The sequence below is a fragment of the Oryctolagus cuniculus genome, chromosome 10 (assembly GCF_964237555.1).
Source record: "Oryctolagus cuniculus chromosome 10, mOryCun1.1, whole genome shotgun sequence".
Taxonomy (NCBI): domain Eukaryota; kingdom Metazoa; phylum Chordata; class Mammalia; order Lagomorpha; family Leporidae; genus Oryctolagus; species Oryctolagus cuniculus.
Genome location: NC_091441.1, coordinates 45,680,010 through 45,700,945, shown reverse-complemented (window position 1 = coordinate 45,700,945; position 20,936 = coordinate 45,680,010). Strand labels below are relative to the sequence as shown.

At 40.8% G+C, this 20,936-nt stretch overlaps 1 protein-coding gene across 6 annotated transcripts in view; it reads right to left on the bottom strand.

Moving 5' to 3' along the window:
- The window catches only part of TRAPPC8 (trafficking protein particle complex subunit 8), a 120,275-nt gene that overhangs the window by 94,492 nt on the left and 4,847 nt on the right, over positions 1-20,936 (bottom strand). For 4 of the 6 annotated variants that reach the window (XR_007921809.2, XM_008261178.4, XM_002713489.5 and 1 more), the window contains 2 exons: positions 12,772-12,966; positions 676-765 (listed from right to left, as the gene is read on the bottom strand). Coding sequence is in view for 3 of the 6 variants with exons in the window: in XM_008261178.4 (XP_008259400.1) it covers positions 676-765; positions 12,772-12,966 (285 nt within the window). In the remaining 3 variants the exon portion in view is untranslated. Of the gene's footprint in view, positions 1-675; positions 766-12,771; positions 12,967-20,936 lie in introns of those variants that run through there. The other 2 variants (XM_070050353.1, XM_017344098.3) reach the window with 2 other exon arrangements.

Below are 20,936 nucleotides of genomic sequence, written 5' to 3'. Positions count from 1 at the left end.
TAAAAAAAGTCTGACTTCCTAAGCTTTCACTGTAAGCACAATGCAATTTCTCCAAACTCCAAAGTAATTCAAAGTTCTGCATGTTAAATGTGATTCTGTTGACAGTTTTTATATATCCAGTAAATACATCCATAAAAATTAAAATGGACTCTATCAAAATTGTAGAACTGTCAACATGCTGAACAATTCTGTTGTCTTACTCATTTCCCATCCTTCCCACTGCAGTTTCATACTCCATCCTGTTCATTTTTCTCTATAATCTCAACAAGAAAATTAAAATATGATAGTTTTCAATAAGGATAAAAAGGTTACTAAAATACAGAAAATGATCTACATCTGTGCTATAGAATAAGCAACTAATTCTTAGGCAGTCAGCAAATGTAGTTAACAATGACCATTTACATTTCCTTATTCTAAAATGGTTTTAAAATCTTTTTAGCAAACTAGAATAAGGAAAAATAATAAGTCCTTAAAAGTCTTATGATAAAAAATTAATTTACTATAGAAGTTCTGTACTTAGGATGTTATTTAACAATACAAAATCTGACACATTATCAATAAAAGAAATTTCTGTATTCTCCATGTCCTCTCAACAATTTTGCCTTCATTTAACTATTTCTGAGATTAATAACTTCATTAACATTTGATGTTAAGGAAACAAAGTTCAAAGGATACATGCTAAATAGTGGTTCAGAAATTCATGATCTGAGGCAGGCATTGACTGAAGAAAGGTCTCTCTATAGGACTCAAACCATGGAGTAGTAGCTAAAAGTAATATATAAAATGGTTAAAATCCCTTAATAGAAACAATTCAGAACAAACAAAATCTCAGTCTATATTCCTAAAAAGTATGAAAGGTAACTTCTGGCAGTAACCAAGCATTTTCTACTATGTGTTCAGACAAACACATGTATTAGTGTGTGTTTATGCCAATCTCATAAATATAGTCACACATAAAAGCATATGTATTTGCAAAAATAAAGGTGAATTATTCTCCAGCCCATACAATGTTCCTATAACCTACTTACCTATTAATGCTCAATATATTACATATACGAGTAAAAAGATTTTAAAACTAAATTTTGTGCCCTGATACTGATCACACTGTCATAAACTGATCCTTTTCAAAATTATATCACTTTAGCAAAGCGGTTCTCAAATAAGATATTGCTTCCCAGGAAACATTTGGCAATGGTATGGAGATATTTTGTGCTGTCACAATGAGGGGAGGGATGCTACTTTTATCTAGGTAAAGAGGTCAGTAAAGGTAAAAAACTTACAATGCACTAGAGAAGAAGGCCACTAAAAACAAAAAATTATTTGGCTCAAAATGTCAACATGGCTTCAGCTGTTAAACACTATAACCTAATCAGATTATTAGGTAGAATTTCAAAGGATAATTACCTTATAATCAAAGACAAAGAGGTATATTTCCACTTCTTTTGTATACATACATATGATTTTTTTAAAGATTTATTTATTTATTTATTTGAAAGGAAGAGTTATAGAGAGGAAGGGGCAGAGAGAGAGAGAGAGAAAGAGAGAGAAAGAGTGTCTTCTATTCGCTGGTTTACTCCCTAAATGACCGAAACAACCGGAGCTGCGCCGATCTGAAGCCAGGAGCCAGGAGGTTCTTCCAGGTCTCCCACATGGGTACAGGCACCCAAGGACTTGGGCTATCTTCTACTGCTTACCCAGGCCATAGCAGAGAGCTGGATTGGAAGTGGAACAACCAGGACTCAAACCAATGCCCATATGGGATGCTGGCACTGCAGGTGGTGGCTTTACCTGCTAAGCCAGAGTGCCAGCCCCAGACATATGATTCTTAAGAATGTCAACTCTCCTGCTTCACACTAAGCATTTTACAACTATTTGTTTCATCTGAATTTACTTAAACTGAATCATTTCAATATAATTGGACAGATTACTATGTCACAGCTTTACTCAAAGGACACTCCATTCCTAGGTATTTATGAAGATCACCAAACCTTATATCCCAAGCTTCTGGCTTGGGATCATTGAGGTCATCTGGGGTTTGAACTGGCTGTTGGAAGTTCTCTCTTTCTGTCTGTAACTCTGCCTCGCAAATAAATAAATAAATCTTTAAATATATATATATATAATGGTATAGTTATATATAGTTATATTATAATAACAACTTCATGTTCAAATGGTGAAACAGAATAATCTACATGAAAATCTGGAAAATGACAGACAGTAATATCTGTTAGAATATGAAACCAATTTTCTCATAAATCCTTATCATATATCCTCCCCCTTTCTAAATCAGTCAAAATTAGCCTCTATCTGGAAAATAAAGGCATATTTTTATTTAGCACTAATAACATGAACAGAAAAAGGATAATGAAAATTTTGGCTAAATGAGACAAAATCTCTGCAGATATGAGGAAATTGCTGATTATTCATTATTTTTCTATTTACTCTGTTGTTTCAATACTGCTTAAATTTGACAAATAGGTAAGTGTAGTCACAAGAGAAGGAGTTTGTCACATGGACGGGGTGGTGAATTTTCAATAAAACAAAGCAGATCTTCCAAAATAGGTATTCTTTGCATTACTATCTGTAATAAAAGATTAGAAAATCTTTTGGTCATAAGGAGAAGACTGGTTAAATAATCTATGGTACAGTCATTAAACGGATGCACTGTGTAGCTGTAAGAGAAAGGGGAAAGTCTCCATATATTGTAATGAAGTGTCTCCCAGTTATGGGAATTAAAAAAGCAGCAGCAGAACAAAATTAATTTTTGTGGAAGAAAACAGAAAGGCACTACACATGTATTGGTTTATATTTTCAAAGAGAAATAACAGAAAGAGAAATTTGATTGATTTAATTATCTATGCAGGGCAAGAGCTGCTGAGAGATGAGAAAGGCACTGCAGGACATGGAGAAAGGCTGGACCTCTCTGTACCTTTTTATTTTTTTACAGTTTTTTGCTGAATAAACATATATATAATTAAAATGGAAGTGCCAAAACAAAGCAAAATACACACACACACAGAGATGTTCTTAAATTGAATTAACTTCCTAAATAGTGCTGCAGGAAGAAACTAGGCACTCAACTAAGGATATGAGGAACAAACTTAATATATCTGGCAGAATTGCATTTCATCAATTCAGACAGACCACATTTAGGTTGATAAGGTCAAGTTTTCCCTTCAGCTAAATGTTTCCTTGAAAGGCTAAACAGGAAATCTTCCTCCAAGTTTGTTAAATAGTAGTAAATGAAAGGCATCCTTCAAAACAAATGACATTTTTGTAGAAAGTGGGAAATAAAATTATATTTTTGAAAATCTTCCTGTTAACAGAAAACTAACACATAATGACCATCCTTTCCTGCTCAAAATTCTCTTGCTTATTCTGGGGTGAAATCATTACTTTACATATCCCCTTCCAATCCTACATGTCCTTTGTTTAGAATTCAAACAGCAACCATGTTAGCCTACTAGTTGAAAATTTACCCAGAACTACTTGGTCTTAGGAAAGAAGTGGAATGTGTTCTTCCACTTTATCAAAACAAGATGCAGTCAAACCTATTCTATTAATGGAAATGCCTGGATATGGTACCCAATGTTGGAAAACAAAAATAAATATGATGGGTAATGTGATAACACTTCAAAAAGTTCATGGAAAATTGAAGTTAAAGGATGTTTATTAAGATGTAAATTTTTAAAATCTATTGTTTTTTCATAATACATATTTTCCATGAACTGTTTTTGTTCTTGAGACACAGAAAGAGACAGTGCATACCCATCCATTGGTTGACATTCACCTCTCAAATGCCTGCAACAGCTGGGAATCAGCCAGGTTGAAATTAGGAGTCTAGAACTCAATTCAGATCTCCCATGTGGGTGATAACAACCCAATTATTTGAGTTATCACCTACTGCCTCCCAGGGTTCACATTAGCAGGAAGTTGGAGTCAGGAGCCAGAGCTGGGCGTAGAACCCAAGGACTTCAATGTGAGAAATCAGGCATCCTAACTAGTGTCTTAATCACTGGGCCAAACATGTGCATCTCTATAAGCTGTTCTTTATTTTTTTAAGATTTATTTATTCATTTGAAAGACAAGTTACAGACAGAAAGGGAGAGAAAGAGAGAGATCTTCTATCTCCAGGTTCACTCCCCAGATGGTCACAAAGGCCAAGCCTGGGCAAGCTGAAGCCAAGAGCTTTTTCCAGGTCTCCCATGTAGAAGGCAGGAGCCCAATCACTTGGGCCATCTTTCATGCTTTCCAAGACCATCAGCAGAGAACTGAATAGGAAGTGGAACAGCTGGGACACAAACCGGTGCCCATATGGGATGCTGGCATTGCAGGCGGTGGCTTAACCTACTATGTCATGCAGGCCCCTCCATGAGCTGTTTGAAAACCCCTCGTAAGTGATAGGAGAGAAACAAAAGTTGAATGAGCATAATTAGTCCTCCCTCATTTTAGAAAAACTAAGTAGACATATTAATTAAGACAAATACTAGGCCGGTGCCGTGGTTCAATAGGCTAATCCTCCACCTGTGGCACCGGCACAACGGGTTCTAGTCCTGGTTGGGGCACCAGATTCTGTCCCAGTCGCTCCTCTTCCAGTCCAGCTCTCTGCTGTGGCCCAGGAGTGCAGTGGAGGATGGCCCCATTGGGCCCTGCACCCACATGGGAGACCAGGAGAAGCACCTGGCTCCTAGCTTCAGATTAGCGCAGTGAGCCGGCCACAGCGCACCAGCCGCAGCGGCCATTGGGGTGTGAACCAACAGAAAAAGGAAGACCTTTCTCTCCGTCTCTCTCTCACTGTCCACTCTGCCTGTCAAAAAAATAAAAAATAAAAAAAGGCAAATACTAAAAAGGTCACAGCTGAGTGGAAAAAAGTATCCAAGGAGCAAAATGAGAATCTAGAAAACTGAGACCATCACAAGAAAATACCTGTATATAACAAAGATTCTTTCAGTTCCATCAATGTGTCTTTCCAATTACTGCACCAAGGAACACTAGCTTTAAATGACTGATCTGAATTAAGAAATGGCACGGTTAGCTGTTCTGTTAAATTGTTCTGGTATCTGAAGGATAAATTAAAGTATAATCATCTATTCTAAAGATATACGACTAAGCATCTTAGTATTCTTAATGACTCATTAGTTAATCATTTCTTGTTCTGTCAAATGTCATTCAAAAGAACTCAGTACTTATCATATCTTGTTCTGCTTTTCAAAGTAGCTAAAAAGAAGTTGAAAGAGGTGCCTTAAAGTAGCAGGGAAGCTGAAGAAAAATTTGTCATCTAGTATGTCATTTATCCTAATCACTTGGGATTCTTTTTCTCTTAAAGATTTATCTTTTTTTATTTTTATTTATTTATTTAAAAGTCAGAGTTACACAGAAAGAGGAGAGGCAGAGAGAAAGAGAGGTCTTCCTCTGATGGTTCACTCTCCAGATGGCCGCAACAGCAGGAGCTGCACCGATCCGGAGCTAGGAGCCAGGAGCTTCTTCTGGGTCTCCCACGCGTATGCAGGGGTCCAAAGACCTGGGCCATCTTGTACTGCTTTCCCAGGCCATAGCAGAGAGCCGGATTGGAAGAGGAGCAGCTGGGACTAGAACCAGCGCCCATATGGGATGCCAGCGCTTCAGCCCAGGGCGTTAACCCGCTGCGCCACAGTGCTGGCCCCTTAAAGATGTATCTTTTTTTAAAAAAATTTATTTATGTAGTGGAAGATGGCCCAAGTGCTTGGGCCTCTGCACCCACGTGGAAGACGAGGAAGGGCACCTGGCTCCTGGCTTCGGACTGGTGTAGCGCCGGCCATAGCAACCATTTGGAGAGTGAACCAATGGAGGGAAGACCTGTCTCTCTCTCTCACTAACTCTGTCAAATAAATTAAAAAAAAAAAAAAAAAGAAAGAAAGAAAGAAAAATTTAAAAAGTTATTTATGTATTTGAAAGGCAGAGTGACAAAGAGACCATGAGGAACAGAGACACGGGTCTTCTATCTCCTGGTGCACTTCACAAATGGCCACAACAACCCAGGCTAGCCAGGTCAAAGCTGGGAGCCCAAAACTCCATCCACATCTTCCATGTGGATGGTCTTGCAATCCAGCTCCTTGCTAATGCTCCTGGGAAGCCAACAAAAGATGGCCCAAGTGCCTGGATCACTGCCTCCCACATGTAAGACCTGGACGGAGTTCAGATCCTGACTTCAGCCTGGCAGAGCAGTGGCTGTTGCAGGCATTTAGACAACCAGCGATGGAACATCTTGTTCTGCCACTCTGCTTTTCAAGTATTTTTTAAAAATACAAACAGTTCAACTACAGTACTGCCTCTACCTCTTTGAAACCAAAGAGCACTTAATCCCCTCTGAAGAATTACTGGCAAAGACCTGAGAATACATGTAATATTATCAGCTAAAATAAATTCACATAACCAAATCACAACTACATTGTTTCTATAAACTCCCCAACCACTTTAACAGGCTGTTTAAAAGCAAATTTATAATAAGTTCCCTCAGTATACCGACAGCCAGACAACAGATTTGGTAATTTATCCTCCTTTTTAATGTTTCTTTTTTTTAATAGAAAGAGATAAGAAACTAAATAGCCTCAAATAAAAGAACAACAAATAACAAAAACTAAACAACCCTCTAGCCTACTCACAGCCTTAATACCCAGTAAGGAGTTCATTAATAAGGTTTTCTTAGGTTTTTTTTTTTTTTTTTTTTTTTTTTTTTTTTTTGACAGGCAGAGTGGACAGCGAGAGAGAGAGACAGAGAGAAAGGTCTTCCTTTGCCGTTGGTTCACCCTCCAATGGCGGCGGCCGGCGTGCTGCAGCCAGCGCACCACGCTGATCCGATGGCAGGAGCCAGGTACTTATCCTGGTCTCCCATGGGGTGCAGGGCCCAAGCACTTGGGCCATCCTCCACAGCACTCCCTGGCCACAGCAGAGAGCTGGCCTGGAAGAGGAGCAACTGGGACAGAATCTGGTGCCCCGACCGGGACTAGAACCCGGTGTGCCGGCGCCGCAAGGCGGAGGATTAGCCTAGTGAGCCGCGGCGCTGGCCCTTAGTCAGGGTTTTAATACTTCAGTTTGAAATATAAAATAATGTCAATGGCTTGTCAGTTGTTTGAGGTTAACTTTCCAACATGAAAATGAGAACGCAAACTGAGGAATAATCTGAATGACACAGAAATAAGCCAGCATCAATTTATTAATACCTACAGGGTTAAGATACCACAACATAAGGGGCTGGCTCCATGGCTCACTTAGTTAATCCTCCAGCTGAGGCGCTGGCATTCCATATGGGAACCAGGTTCTAGTCTCAGTTGCTCCTCTTCCAGTCCAGCTCTCTGCTATGGCCCAGGAGTGCAGTGGAGGATGGCCCAAGTGTTTGGGCCCTGTACCCACATGGGAGACCAAGAGAGAAGTACCTGGCTCCTGGCTTCGGATCGGAGCAGCACCGGCCATAGCGGCCATTTAGGGAGTGAATCAACAGAAGGAAGACCTACCTTGCTACCTACTTTCCTTCTTTCTTTCCTTCCTTCCTTCCTTCCTTCCTTCCTCTCTCTCTTTCTCTCCCTCCCTCCCTCTCTCTCTCTTTCTCTCCCCCTCTGTCTATAACTCTACCTGTCAAATTAAAAAAAAAAAAAAGATACCAGAACATGAAACAAGAACAGTGTAGCACAAAAATGAAAATCCAAAAAACAAAGAAATATCTTTTAAAATAAGACAGAAAACATTAAAATTTCAATAGAAGAGTCAGAGCATAAAGTCACAGGTATCTCTCAGAAAACACATGGAAAAAAAAAAAAGAGAAGGACAATAAAAATTAGAGGATCAAATCAGGAAGTTCTAAATCAACTAACATTAGTTCCAGAAAGAAAACAGAAAACAATGAAGAAGAAATTAACAAAAAAGAATACAACAAAAATTCTCTGGACTAAAGAGTGAATAGCCATGCTAACAAAAGGATTTGCTGAGTATGAGTGAAAAAGGAATTATAACATGTCCAACATGAAATTCCCAAACAGCAGAAATAAAGAGCTTCAGAAAGCTGGAGAGATGGAGGGAATATGAATAATGACTTTCAGCTTCTTAAGAGCTATAACAGAAACTAAAAGAGAATCAATTTTGAGGAAAATGACTTTAGTCAAAGCATCAATCAAGTATATAAAGTTAAAGTATTTTAGACTTCTCATGAGTGTTACCTTCCATGTACCCTTTCTCAGGAAGTTACACTGTAGATGTCCTTCATTAAGTCAAGAAAATACACCAAAAAAAAAAAAAAAAAAAAAAGATATGAATGAAAGACTACAGAGAAGAGAACAAGAGAACATAAGGAAAGAAATCCCAAGACGATGACTGTGGAGCAGGCCTCATGGAGTAATCAGTTCAAGATGGAGTAGAATAGTGTTTCTGAACTTTTATTTCATTATCTTCCCAGAGTAAGAATTTTTAAGACTTTTCTCCTAATCACTGTCTCCAGCATCAAAAATCCTTTTAGTAACACCACAGATACATCACATCTTTTTATGCACTGTGACTCTTCAGGGAGATAAAAATTATTGTAATATTTAAAATTTCTTTTCTCCCAAGAAGCAATTTTTTCCTTATTGAAGAATAACCACAGCCACTGACAACACAGGCAGTACAAAGAGAGAACACTTCCAACAGGAGATCTTAATAAATGGGTTATTTGACAAATAAATCTGTCAAACAGAATATCCTGTTGAGAACTTTGAGAAATCAGCGATAGATATAAAGAACTCTAAGCAATACATTTTTAAAAAGACAATTACTGAGGCCAATGCTATAGCTTAGTGGGTAAAGCTGCCTTCTGCAGTGCCGGCATCCCATATGGGCGTCAGTTCAAGACCCAGCTGCTCCACTTCCAATCCAGCTCTCTGCTATGGCCTGGGAAAGCAGTAAAAGATGGCCCAAGTCCTTGGGTTCCTGCACCCACATGGGAGACCAAGAAGAATCTCCAGGTTCCTGGCTTCAGATCAGCACAGCTCCAGCTGTTGTGGCCATTTGGAGAGTGAACCAGTGGATGGAAGACCCCTCTCTCTCTTTCTCTGCTGCTGCCTCTAACTCTGCCTTTCAAATAAAATAAGTAAATCTTAAATAAAAAAAAAAAAAAAGACAATTACTAACTTCTGAGAAAACAAAACACTGTGTAAAGAAGCTTGATTATTGGCTCAGCAGTGAACATTTAGTCATTACACTGTAAATTGTGAATATAAACTATTAGGGAAATGAGGAAAAATAGGAAGAGATTAACTATGATGAATTCTCATCAATCATAATAAGAAGCCAATTAATAAAATTTAGAGTTGACCAAACCATTGACAGACATATAAAAATATAACTTAAGGGCCAGTGTTGTGGCACAGGAGGTTAAGCTGCCGCCTGCAATGCCAGCATTCCATATGAGAACTGGATAGAGTCCCTGCTAATGTGCCTGGGAAGGCTGGAGAAGATAGCCCAAGTATTTGAGACCATGCCATCCACATGGGAGATCTGGACAGAACTCCTGGGTCCTGGCTTTGGCCTGGCCCAGCCACTGCAGTCATTTGAAAAGTGAACCAGTAGACAGACTTTCTCTTTCTCTCTGCCTTTGAAATAAATTTCTAAAAAACAAATTACGTAGAAACATATAACAGCACAGGAATCAGTATTGCTACAAATACAGCTCTGTCAAGCTTTTTTAAAATATCTTTGTCAAAGAAATGGTTAAGAACAATATATTCCTACAGTTTTAATGATCCATGATTTTTTAAAATTTCCTGTACAGGAATTAAATTGACATATTTTCATTTGATCATTGTTTACTGACCCTGCCTATATTCTTGCTAAACTACAGTATTTTTACTGTTTACTTTTGAACTCTGTTATTTCATGGAAAAAATAAATAACAGAGGAAAACAATGCAGGAACGGGTAGAGCAAGGGCAGGAAGATGATCACTGTTCTTTTTTCCTTGTAAGTCTTCTTTGCGTTATGTCTATGTGCATGTAACATTTTGATAAAGTTTTTCAAGAAAAAGAGTAGGGTCTGGCACTGTGGCATGGTGGGCTGGGCCTCTGCTTGCAGCACTGACATCCCATGTGGGCATCAGTTTGAGTTCCGGCTGCTCTACTTCCAATCCAGCTCCCTGCTGGTGGCCTGGGAAGGCAGTAGAGGATGGTCCAGGGTGCTTGGGCCCTTGTACCCACCTGGAAGACCCGGAGGAGGCCCCTGGCTCTTGGATTCAGATCGGCTTGGCTCCAGCTGTTGCAGCTGTTTGGGGAGTGAGCCATCAGATAGAAGACCTCTCTCTCTGTCTCCTTCTCTCTGCCTATGGCTCTGCCTCTCAAATAAATAAATAGAGTATATGGACTCTACAGGTCAGGAAAGTATCTACAGTATAAGAAACACATTTTTGCTTTTGAAATATGATAGGTAATCTTCTGTGTCCCCTTAGCACCTGGCATACCAGAGATATCCTGTATCTACCACAATAGATTATTACAATATATTCTAAACTAGAATGCACTACTTAACATGCCTATTTCCCTTATCAGATTAAGAGCTTATAAAGCATGTATTAGTCATGTCTGTATTCAATGTAAAACACATAGCAGGAAATCAATAAATACTTATATGGATAACAAAAATATCAAGTCCTTATAAAATCAGGGCAGGCATCTGGCAGTTTTAAGATGCCACTTGGGACACCTGCATTCTACACTAGAGCGCTGAGGTTCAAGTCCAGGGCCCACTTTTAACTCCAGCTTCCTGCTAATGTGTATCCTGGGAGGCAGCTGGAGTATCTGGGTCCCTGCAACTATGTGAGCATCTCTGGTTGAGTTCCTGGCTCCTAGTTTCGGCTCAGTTGTTGTGGGTATTTGGGGATTGAACCAGTAGTTTCAAGATATTTCTCTTTCTTTCTTTTCTCTCTCTCTCTCCTTTTATGTGTGTCTCTCTGCCTTTAAAATAAAAATAAATAAGAATAAAAAAATTAAGATCCGATAAAATGGAACCACAAGACTAAAGCAGAAAGAATCTAGCCAACTCTCTTACTTTCAGAGATGGAAACAAAGCCTCAGAAACACTGACTTATTCAAGTTACCTGATCAACTAACGACTGTGGTAGTAAAAAAATTAAGACATACTAGCATTTAATTCACTGTCCTTCACACTACACACTAAACCACTGATGACAGAATATTCAAACTCCATTACTTTCTTTGAAAAATATCCAAAATTTTACCTTTGGTTGGAAATGTTATGCCAAGAGCCACTCAAATATTTATACTGAAATTTACTCTCTTGATAAAAATAGTCATAATATTCTAAATCTAAAATTATCATGTTAACCTAATGAGCTACAATTAAAATTTAAGGGAAAAGAAGAAAAATTATGGTATATTTAAACAAAATAATTCTACAAATATTTCTGTCAATTTAAGTACAAACAACTAATTCCATGACCTCAAATATGCTACTTAAATTCTCTACATATGTTTAGGAAAATCTTTAAATATGCAATTAGAAGGTATTAAAGTATTATACTGGCCTTAAAAAGATTATTTTTATGTTGCTAAAATATCCTAATGAAGTGATATACTTGTAATTGTTTCCCTCTAAACATCTATCCTATGGGGGCCAGCACTGTGGTGCAGTGGGTTAAAGCCCTGGCCTGAAGCGCCAGCATCCCACATGGGCACCAGTTCAAGTCCCAGCTGCTCTATTTCCCATCCACCTCTCTGCTATGGTCGTGGAAAGCAGTAGAAGATGGCCCAAGACCTTGGGCCTCTGTATCCACTTGGGAGACCCGGAAGAAGCTCCTGGGGCCTAACTTTGGATCAGCTCAGCTCTGGCCATTGCAGCCATTCGGGGAATTAACCAGCGGGAAGACTGTACTCTCTGTCTGTACCTCTCTTTGTAACTCTGTCTTTCAAATAAACAAAAATAAATCTTAAAAAAAAAAATCTAGGCCAACGCCGTGGCTCAACTGACTAATCCTTTGCCTGCGGCGCTGGCACCCTGGGTTCTAGTCCCAGTTGGGGCACCAGGTGCTAGTCCAGGTTGGACTCTTCCAGTCCAGCTCTCTGCTGTGGCCCGGGAGGGCAGCGGAGGATGGCCCTAGTGCTTGGGTCTCTGCACCCAAATGGGAGACCAGGAGGAAGTACCTGGCTTCAGATTGGCACAGTGCCGGCCGTAGCGGCCATTAGGGGAGTGAACCAACAGAAGGAAGACATTTTTCTGTGTCTCTCTCTCTCACTGTCTAATTCCGCCTGGCAAAAAAAAAAAAAAAAAAAAAAAATCTACCCTATGGCCTTCAATATGCAAACATTTTTAACACTAGAAAAGAACCACATCAAATATTAACATGGAATTTCACCAGCAGTTTTGTTATGAGTACATTTACTATTCAAGTTAGATTAAGCACTGATAAAAGATTATATATTAACATATCTTATAAACATTTCAATTTAATACTAAGCAAAATAAAAATATAACAATGCTTTATATGAAATTATTTATGTGACGAAAGAATGTTGTTTTATATCTACTTTGAGTTCTTTCACTCAACAATTACTTATTAGGCATATATTAGAGATATTCCTTTAAATATTAGAATAAATTAATCAACCAAAGTTCCTGGGACTGTTTTTCACAATTGTCTTTCTAGGCTCTAGCACTCAGTAAGCACTTAAACACTTGTAGAATAATCTCCAAGTCACAGAATTACTTTTCCTAACAAAATAAAATTTCATAAGAAATAACAATACACCTTGTTACATACCACTGATGTTAAGGTCATAATCTCCTGCTGTAATCACATTAGCGACTAATCCTTCTGCAGGCTGACTGCCAGAAACAACATCATTCAAAAGCTTCCGAATGGCTCCAGGCTGAGGCGGTTGGGTGATAATGTTGCTTACTGTTATCTTCAAATTTTTAATTATGTGAAGCTGATTATTAGGATCTCTCATGTGAACTTAAAAAAAAAAAGAAAGAAAAAGCTTGAAATTAATTTTATACAGTGAACAATAACCCCAAATTGGGTTAACAGCTTACAAACAAAATGGATGCTCAAATCAGAAACCAGAAATTCCTAGTTGAACATTCTTCTAGAAATGTAAGTGGTTTTCAATGTTCCCTTAGATACCATAAGGGTTAGCTAAACAGTCTAATATTAATCATAAGATTTCTTCCTCTCCCACAATGCTACTGTTCGTAATTTCCTACTACAGGTTCTACCTTCTATGTTTGAAGTTCTCAAAAACCAATCACCTTCTCTAATTCTCACCTCACACTAAGGCTGCTCAAGGGTAGTGAAAGTATGTGATATCAATACTGGAAACAGTAAAGGGCAAATGCTGCTTTGGGCTTCCTTCTATTTTCTCCAGTCTTCTGCCTGCATTCTCAGCCTTTGTGTTATGATCATAAAAACGAATACCCACAGGGCCGGCGCTGTGGTGCAGTGGGTTAATGGCCTCGCCTGAAGCACCAGCATTCCATATGAGCACCGGTTCGAGACCCAGCTGCTCCACTTCCCATCCAGGTCTCTGCTATGGCCTGGGAAAGCAGTAGAAGATGGCCCAAGTCCTTGGGCCCCTGCACCCACGTGGGAGACCTGGAAGAGGCTCCTGGCTTTGGATCGGCACAGCTCCAGCCGTTGCGGCCAACTGGGGAGTGAACCAGCAGATGGAAGACTGATCTCTCTCTCTCTCTCTCTCTCTCTCTTTCTCTCTTTCTCTCTTTCTCTCTGCCTCTCCTCTCTCTGTGTAACTCTGATTTTCAAATAAATAAATCTTTTAAAAAAATGCCCAGGGCCAGTGTTATGGCATAGTGGGTAAAACTGCCACCTGCAACTCCAGCAAACCATATGGGCACGGGTTCAAGTCCCAGCTGCCCCACTTCTGATCCAGCTCCCTGCTAATGGCCTGGCAAAAGCAGAGAAGATGGCTCAAGTACTTGGGCCCCTGCACCCAAGTGGCAAACCCTTAAGAAGTTCCCCTGGGTATTGCAGCATCTGAGTGAGCCAGTAGATGGAAAATCTCCCTCTCTCCCTCTCCCTCCCTCCTTCTCCCTCTCTTCTTCTCTCTCTTTCTCAAATAAATAAATACATCTTTAAAAAATGCCTGCCCTGGTGCAGGATGTTGATAATGGGGGAAGCTGTGTGTGTGTAGGGACAGGGAATACATAAGAACTCTGTATTTTCTGCTCATTTGTGCCGGGAACCTATAATGATCCTAAAAATTAAAGTCTGGGGTGGGGTGGGGGGGACGGCATTGTGGTGTAGCAGGTAAAGCTGCCACCCGCAGTGCCACATCCCATATGGGCACTGGTTCAAGTCCCAGCTCTCCTTTCCCAATCCGGCTCTCTGCTGTGGCCTGGGAAAGCAGCAGAAGATGGCCCAAGTCCTTGGGCACCTACACCCACGTGGGAGACACAGAAGCTCCTGGCTCATCGGCGCAGCTTGGATCATTGTGGTCATTTGGGAGTGAATCAGCAGATGGAAGACCTCTCTCTCTGCCTCTCTGTAACTCTGCCTTTCAAATACATAAATAAATCTTTAAAAAAAAATAAAAATAAAGTCAAGGGCTGGCACTGTGGGTAAAGCCTCCACCTCCATCCTGCTTGCTCTACTTCCAATCCAGGCCCCTGCTAATGGCCTGAGAAAAGCCGCGGAAGTTGGACCAAGTGCTTGCGCCCCTAAACCTACATAGGAGACCGAGATAAAGCTCCTGATTCCTGGCTTTGGCCTGACTCAGTCCCGACCATTGCAGCCACTTGGGGAATGAACCAGGGGATGGAAGACTGACCTCCCCACCCCAGCCGTGTATCTCTAACTCTGACTTTCAAAATAAATAAATAAATAAATTTTTTTTAAAATTTTTATTTTATTTTTTTGACAGGCAGAGTGGATAGTGAGAGAGACAGAGAGAAAGGTCTTCCTTTGCCGTTGGTTCACCCTCCAATGGCTGCCGCGGCCGGCGTGCTGCAGCCGGCGCACCCCGCTGATCCGATGGCAGGAGGCAAGTGCTTCTCCTGGTCTCCCATGGGGTGCAGGGCCCAGGTACTTGGGCCATCCTCCACTGCACTCCCTGGCCACAGCAGAGGGCTGGCCTGGAAGAGGGGCAACCGGGACAGAATCCGGCGCCCCAACCGGAACTAGAACCTGGTGTGCTGGCGCCGCAAGGCAGAGGATTAGCCTAGTGAGCCGAGGCGCCGGCCATAAATAAATCTTTAAAAGTAAATAAAGTTAATCCCAGAGGGAAGGGCGATGATAAATAGAGGGTCCATACCCATATCCATAAAAACTGCAGTCTAAATATAGACTGGGCTCTCAGTTCTTTCCTGAGATGCCTACCTAGTCTATCAAGTGCACTCTCTTCTTCTTCTGGTTTTTTTTTTTTTTTTTTTTTTTTTTTTTTGGACAGGTAGAGTGGACAGTGAGAGAGAGAGACAGGGAGAAAGGTCTTCCTTTACCACTGGTTCATCCTCCAATGGCTGCTGCGGCCGGCGCACTGCGCTGATCCGAAGCCAGGAGCCAGGTGCCTCTCCTGGTCTCCCATGCAGGTGCAGGGCCCAAGGACCTGAGCCATCCTCCACTGCACTCTGGGGCCACAGCAGAGAACTGGACTGGAAGAGGGACAACTGGGACAGAATCCCGACCGGGACTAGAACCCGGGGTGCTGGCTCCACAGGTGAAGGATCAGCCTATTGAGCAGCGGTGCCAGCCCAAGTACACTCTCTTCATTAAACTTGGCTAGCATGCTTACTGCTTAGAAATAATAATTATAATCAATGCCACATCCCTTCTCCCACTCCAATAGCTCCTGCCTCCACCTTTGCTAATGAAGTCTTTGCCCCAGTCTCTGAGATTTATAACCAGCAGTTCAGAGCATCAGCAAAGGAAACAGCTTGAGGCAATGGTAGCAAGAAGACAGAGCCCACAGACCACATTAGGAAATGTGAGCATAATCCAACAAGACGGTTAGTTTGGAAGCAGTTCATTACAATGAATAAGTCCCCAGCTTTTGGAGTCAGACCTTATTTAAATCCCAACCCACAACTTGTCAACTGGGTTATCTAGAACAACTTTTCTTAACTTTTGTGTACTTCAATTTCCTAAAATTTAATACATGATTAATAACTACTTCACAGGGTTATTTTAAGGCTTTAGGTAAGATACTGCTACACAGGATATATTAAGTATAAATCAGTGAGTACTGTGCCTGACAATAAGTGATGGAGGCCATATTAGTAGCAGGTGCATCATCTTTTTCAATTGTATCACAGGTCAATAACTTTATATAATGTGTTGGGGACCTACTCATGAAAAAAGTGCCATCCAGGGTGGGTATTTGGCATGGGGATTAAGATGCCGCTTGGGATGGCCCTGTCCCATATCAAAGCACCTGAAGTTTGAGTCCCAGCTCTACTCCCAAATCCAGCTTCCTGCTATTGCACATCCTAGGAGGAGGAGGTAAGTAGTGGGGTCCCCTGATTGAGTTCCTGGTTCCAGTCTTCACCTTGGTCCAGTCCTGGCTGTTGTGGCATTTAGGAAGTGAACCAACCAGATAGGAGATTTTTAATAATAAATTTTTAGTAATAAATTAAAAAATTTTTAAACTTCTTTTCCCCAGCAGAAAATGCCTTATACCAAACAACGGTCTTTTAATAAGCTAGCCTTTTTTTTTCAATTTATTTATTCATTTAAGAGGCAGAGAAAGGGGAGTGAGGCAGGATGAAGGGGGTTGAGGGGAGAGAAAAAGGAAGAGGGAGAATGCATGTGCACCTGTGCACATGAGTGCGCTCATCTACTGGTTTACTCCCTGAACGCTGTGCATGGGCTAGGGCTTGTCAAGCAGGGAACTCAAAATAGGTCTCCCTTCAGGTGGCAGGAACCCAATTACTTGAGTCAATTATCATTGCCTCTTTGTGTTTACACTGGCAGGAAGCTGGAATCAAGCACCAAAGCTGAGTATCAAACTCCAGGTACCCCAATGTAGGACACAAGGGCCTTAACCACTAGGCCAAAGGCCCATGCTGCCTATATTTTAAATATAGTTATATCTATAAAAAATTGTCTTTCTAAATTTTCTATGTGCTCTTTCTGTTAATTTCTAAATCTTAAAATACACAAGACTATATTTTTTAATAATGTATGTGGTACAAACATACACACTAGTCTTATAAATAACGTACAGAACGTATACATGCAATTCCATCCTTGTGGTTGCCTAAAATGAGGGATGGATGCAAATGGACAAAAAGGTGGAAAGAGGAGTTAATATGTCTAATGCTTCATTTCTTTTTAAAACAAAGAAAAAGATAAGCAAATATGACAGAGGGTTAATTTTTACTAGTTCTGGGTAGTGAGGGGCTGGATGTTTCTTGCATTCTTCTGTAATCATTATGCTTTCTAATCTTAAATACATACACACATGCAGGCCTCTTTCCATGGCCGCAGCGGCCATTTGGGGAGTGAACCAACAGAAGGAAGACCTTTCTCTGTCTCTCTCTCTAACTGCCTGTCCAAAAAAAAAAAAAAAAAAGAAAAAAAAAGAAAGAGTTACACAGAGAAGGGGGCGGGGAGAGACAGAGAGAGAAGGAGGGAGGGAGAGATCATCCATCTGCTGGTTCACTCCCCAATTGGCCAGAGCTGCACCAATCCGAAGCCAGGAGCCAGGAGATTCTTCCGGGTCTCCCATGAGGGTACAGGGACCCAAGGACTTGAGCCATCTTCTATTGCCTTCCCAGGCCATAGCAGAGAGGTGGATGGGAAGTAGAGCAGCCAGGACTCAAACCAGTACCCATACTGGATGCCGCACTGCCAACGGCGGCTTTAACCACAGCACCAGCCCCGCCAATTACCTTTTGATATTCATAAGTGTTAACACAAAATGATATTCCTGCAGTTTTGCACTATATTCACGGGGAGTTTATCAGTTATTAGATAATCCTATTGACAAATCCAGAAATGGATTAGGTATGGCAACCAACCTCTGAAATAGCCAAGGACCCCTATTTCCTGGTATTCATACTCTGCAGTCCTGCCCCATATTCCAGAGCTAACAAATTGAACACAGCAAAAGCAACAGTATTTTACTTCTGAGATTAAGTCTATGGCTTCCAACTTGGGTTCTCTCACTAATGACTCACTCTGAAAGAGGCTAACTGCCATGTGGTGCGGACATTCAAAACAGCCTATGGAGAGGTCCACGTGGCATAGAACAGAGATCTCAGGCTGACAGCCAGTAAGGAACTAACACTAGCCAACAACCATGATGAGCTTGGAAGCAGACCATCCAGCCCGATTCCCGTAGCCGCTCCTCATAGCTCTACTGAAACTTCAGGAGAGACCTGGGTGGCCAGAACCACCAGCCTAAGCCACCTCCAGATTCCTGAGAAACTGAGATAATAAAGCCTTCTGTTTTAAGGAACTAAGTTTTATTACAAAACAACAGATAGGTAACACACTAGCATATCACAAAACCAATCTAATAAAGAAAGCAAACCTAAGAATGATTAAGAGAAATACTTTTAAACACACACAAAAATCCAAAAGCCTTATTAAGGCTTAAGATTATAACATCACAAGAGGTAAATTTATATGCAACAGTTCATTTTCAAAATGAAACTCAGCTCTACTACTAACATTTTTTTTAAGTTACTAAAAAAATGTAATTTCTTGAGCACTATATTATTATTATTATTATTTTGACAGGCAGAGTTAGCAAGTGAGAGAGAGAGAGAGACAGAGAAAGTGGTTCATTCCCCAAATGGCCGCTACGGCAGGTGCGCTGCACCAATCTGAAGCCAGGAGCCAGGTGCTTCTTCCTGGTCTCCCATGCAGGTGCAGGGCCCAAGCACTTGGGCCATCCTCCACTGCCCTCCCTGGCTACAGCAGACAGCTGGACTGGAAGAGGAGCAACTGGGACAGAATCCGGTGCCCCAACCGGGACTAGAAACCAAGGTGCTGGCACCGCAGGCGGAGGATTAGCCTAGTGAGACACAGCGCCAGCTTGAGTACTATATTATTAAGTTACATCTCCCAGTGTGTTCTATGGAATACCCATTCCTCAAAATAGTTACTTCTGAAATCTTGATTCCACATTGAAATAAATTTGGAAAACAATAGATTACATTTTTAGATGTTCTCTGTGTAACAAGTCTTGCTAGAATCTTTAAAGTGTAAATGACACTGTAATTCTCCAACACTAAGCAAACATATGATCACAAAACTCTTTTTCAGGAAGCATAGTACACATCTGGTACTCTATAAAATGCATTTAGAAATATTAAATAATAATTTTTTTTTTGACAGGCAGAGTGGACAGTGAGAGAGACAGAGAGAAAGGTCTTCCTTTTGCCGTTGGTTCACCCTCCAATGGCCGCCGCGGCTGGTGCGCTGCGGCCGGTGCACCACGCTTATCCGATGGCAGGAACCAGGTACTTATCCTGGTCTCCCATGGGGTGCAGGGCCCAAGCACTTGGGCCATCCTCCACTGCACTCCCTGGCCACAGCAGAGAGCTGGCCTGGAAGAGGGGCAACCAGGACAGAATCCGGCGCCCCGACCGGGACTAGAACCTGGTGTGCCGGCGCCGCAAGGCGGAGGATTAACCTAGTGAGCCGCGGCGCCGGCCTAAATAATAATGTTTTTAAGCTTTCACCTAGCATAGCAACCTAAATAGCTAGGGAAAAAAATCATAAAATGTACAAAAATAATACAAATAATTATATCTAAATTTTGAAATGTGGACTTGAATTTTAATCATAGGTTGAAACTTGAAAACTCTAGATTACCTAGTTACATCAACATGGTAGTTTAAGATGAAATATCTCTAACAGAAATTTAAGAAAACTAAAGGCATTAAGTTCCTTCAAAGGTTCCTAATCTGCCAATTTTCCTAGTTCACTCAAAAACTGTTTAAGATTTACATAAAACTGCATTTTATTCTTACCCTTTTATAATCAATTTCAAGATACTAGTCATCCCTCAGTATCTGAGGGATTGGATCCAGACTCATTCAACTCCTCATCCAAAATCTGCAGATGCTCAAGTCTCTTATAGGAGTATGAAATGGCACAGTATTTGCTTATAACCTATGCATATCTTCTAGTATACGTTAGATCATCTCTATATTACTTATACTAATGAATACAAGGTAAGTGCTATGTAAAGAGCTGTTTTACTGTTTTGTTTAAGGAATAATGACAATGAAAAAAAGCCTGTACATGTTCAGTACAGATCCAATTTAATATTAAAATACTTTTAGTCTACAGTTCTGGGTGCAGAACTCAAAGATATGGAGGGCCAAATGTAATAATATGCTTTTTAAATATGAAAGCATGTATTTTCAAAAGTTAGTGTTTAAGTAGAGTGAAAACTTACAAAATGTCTGAACAATATATTGAAGTATTACTTAGAGTTATCAAAGCCATCACTAAGCAAACAATACAACTTAATTAACATTAACACCTCTACTTTTTGAAACAGATGGTCAGTGGAAATTCTTAAATATTAGGATCTCAAAACGTGTGAACAATAAGTTAGGTCTCAAACACATATCAAGTATCATCAAAATACATACAACAACCACTTGTAATATAAAAAAAAAATACTCTCAGGGCCAGCGCCATGGCTCACTTGGTTGATCCTCCGCTTGCAGCACCAGTAACCCAAATGGGTGCCGTGTTCTAGTCCCAGTTGCTCCTCTTCCAGCCCAGCTCTCTGCTGTGGCCCAGGAAGGCAGTGGAGGATGGCCCAAATGCTTGGGCCCCTGCACCCACACGGGAGACCAGGAAGAAGCACCAGGCACCTGGCTTCAGATTGGCACAGCACTGGCCATAGCAGCTATTTGGGGAGTGAACCAACGGAAGGAAGACCTTTCTCTCTCTCTCTCTCTCTCTCACTGCCAATGACTCTGTCAAATAAGTTAAAAAAAAAAAAA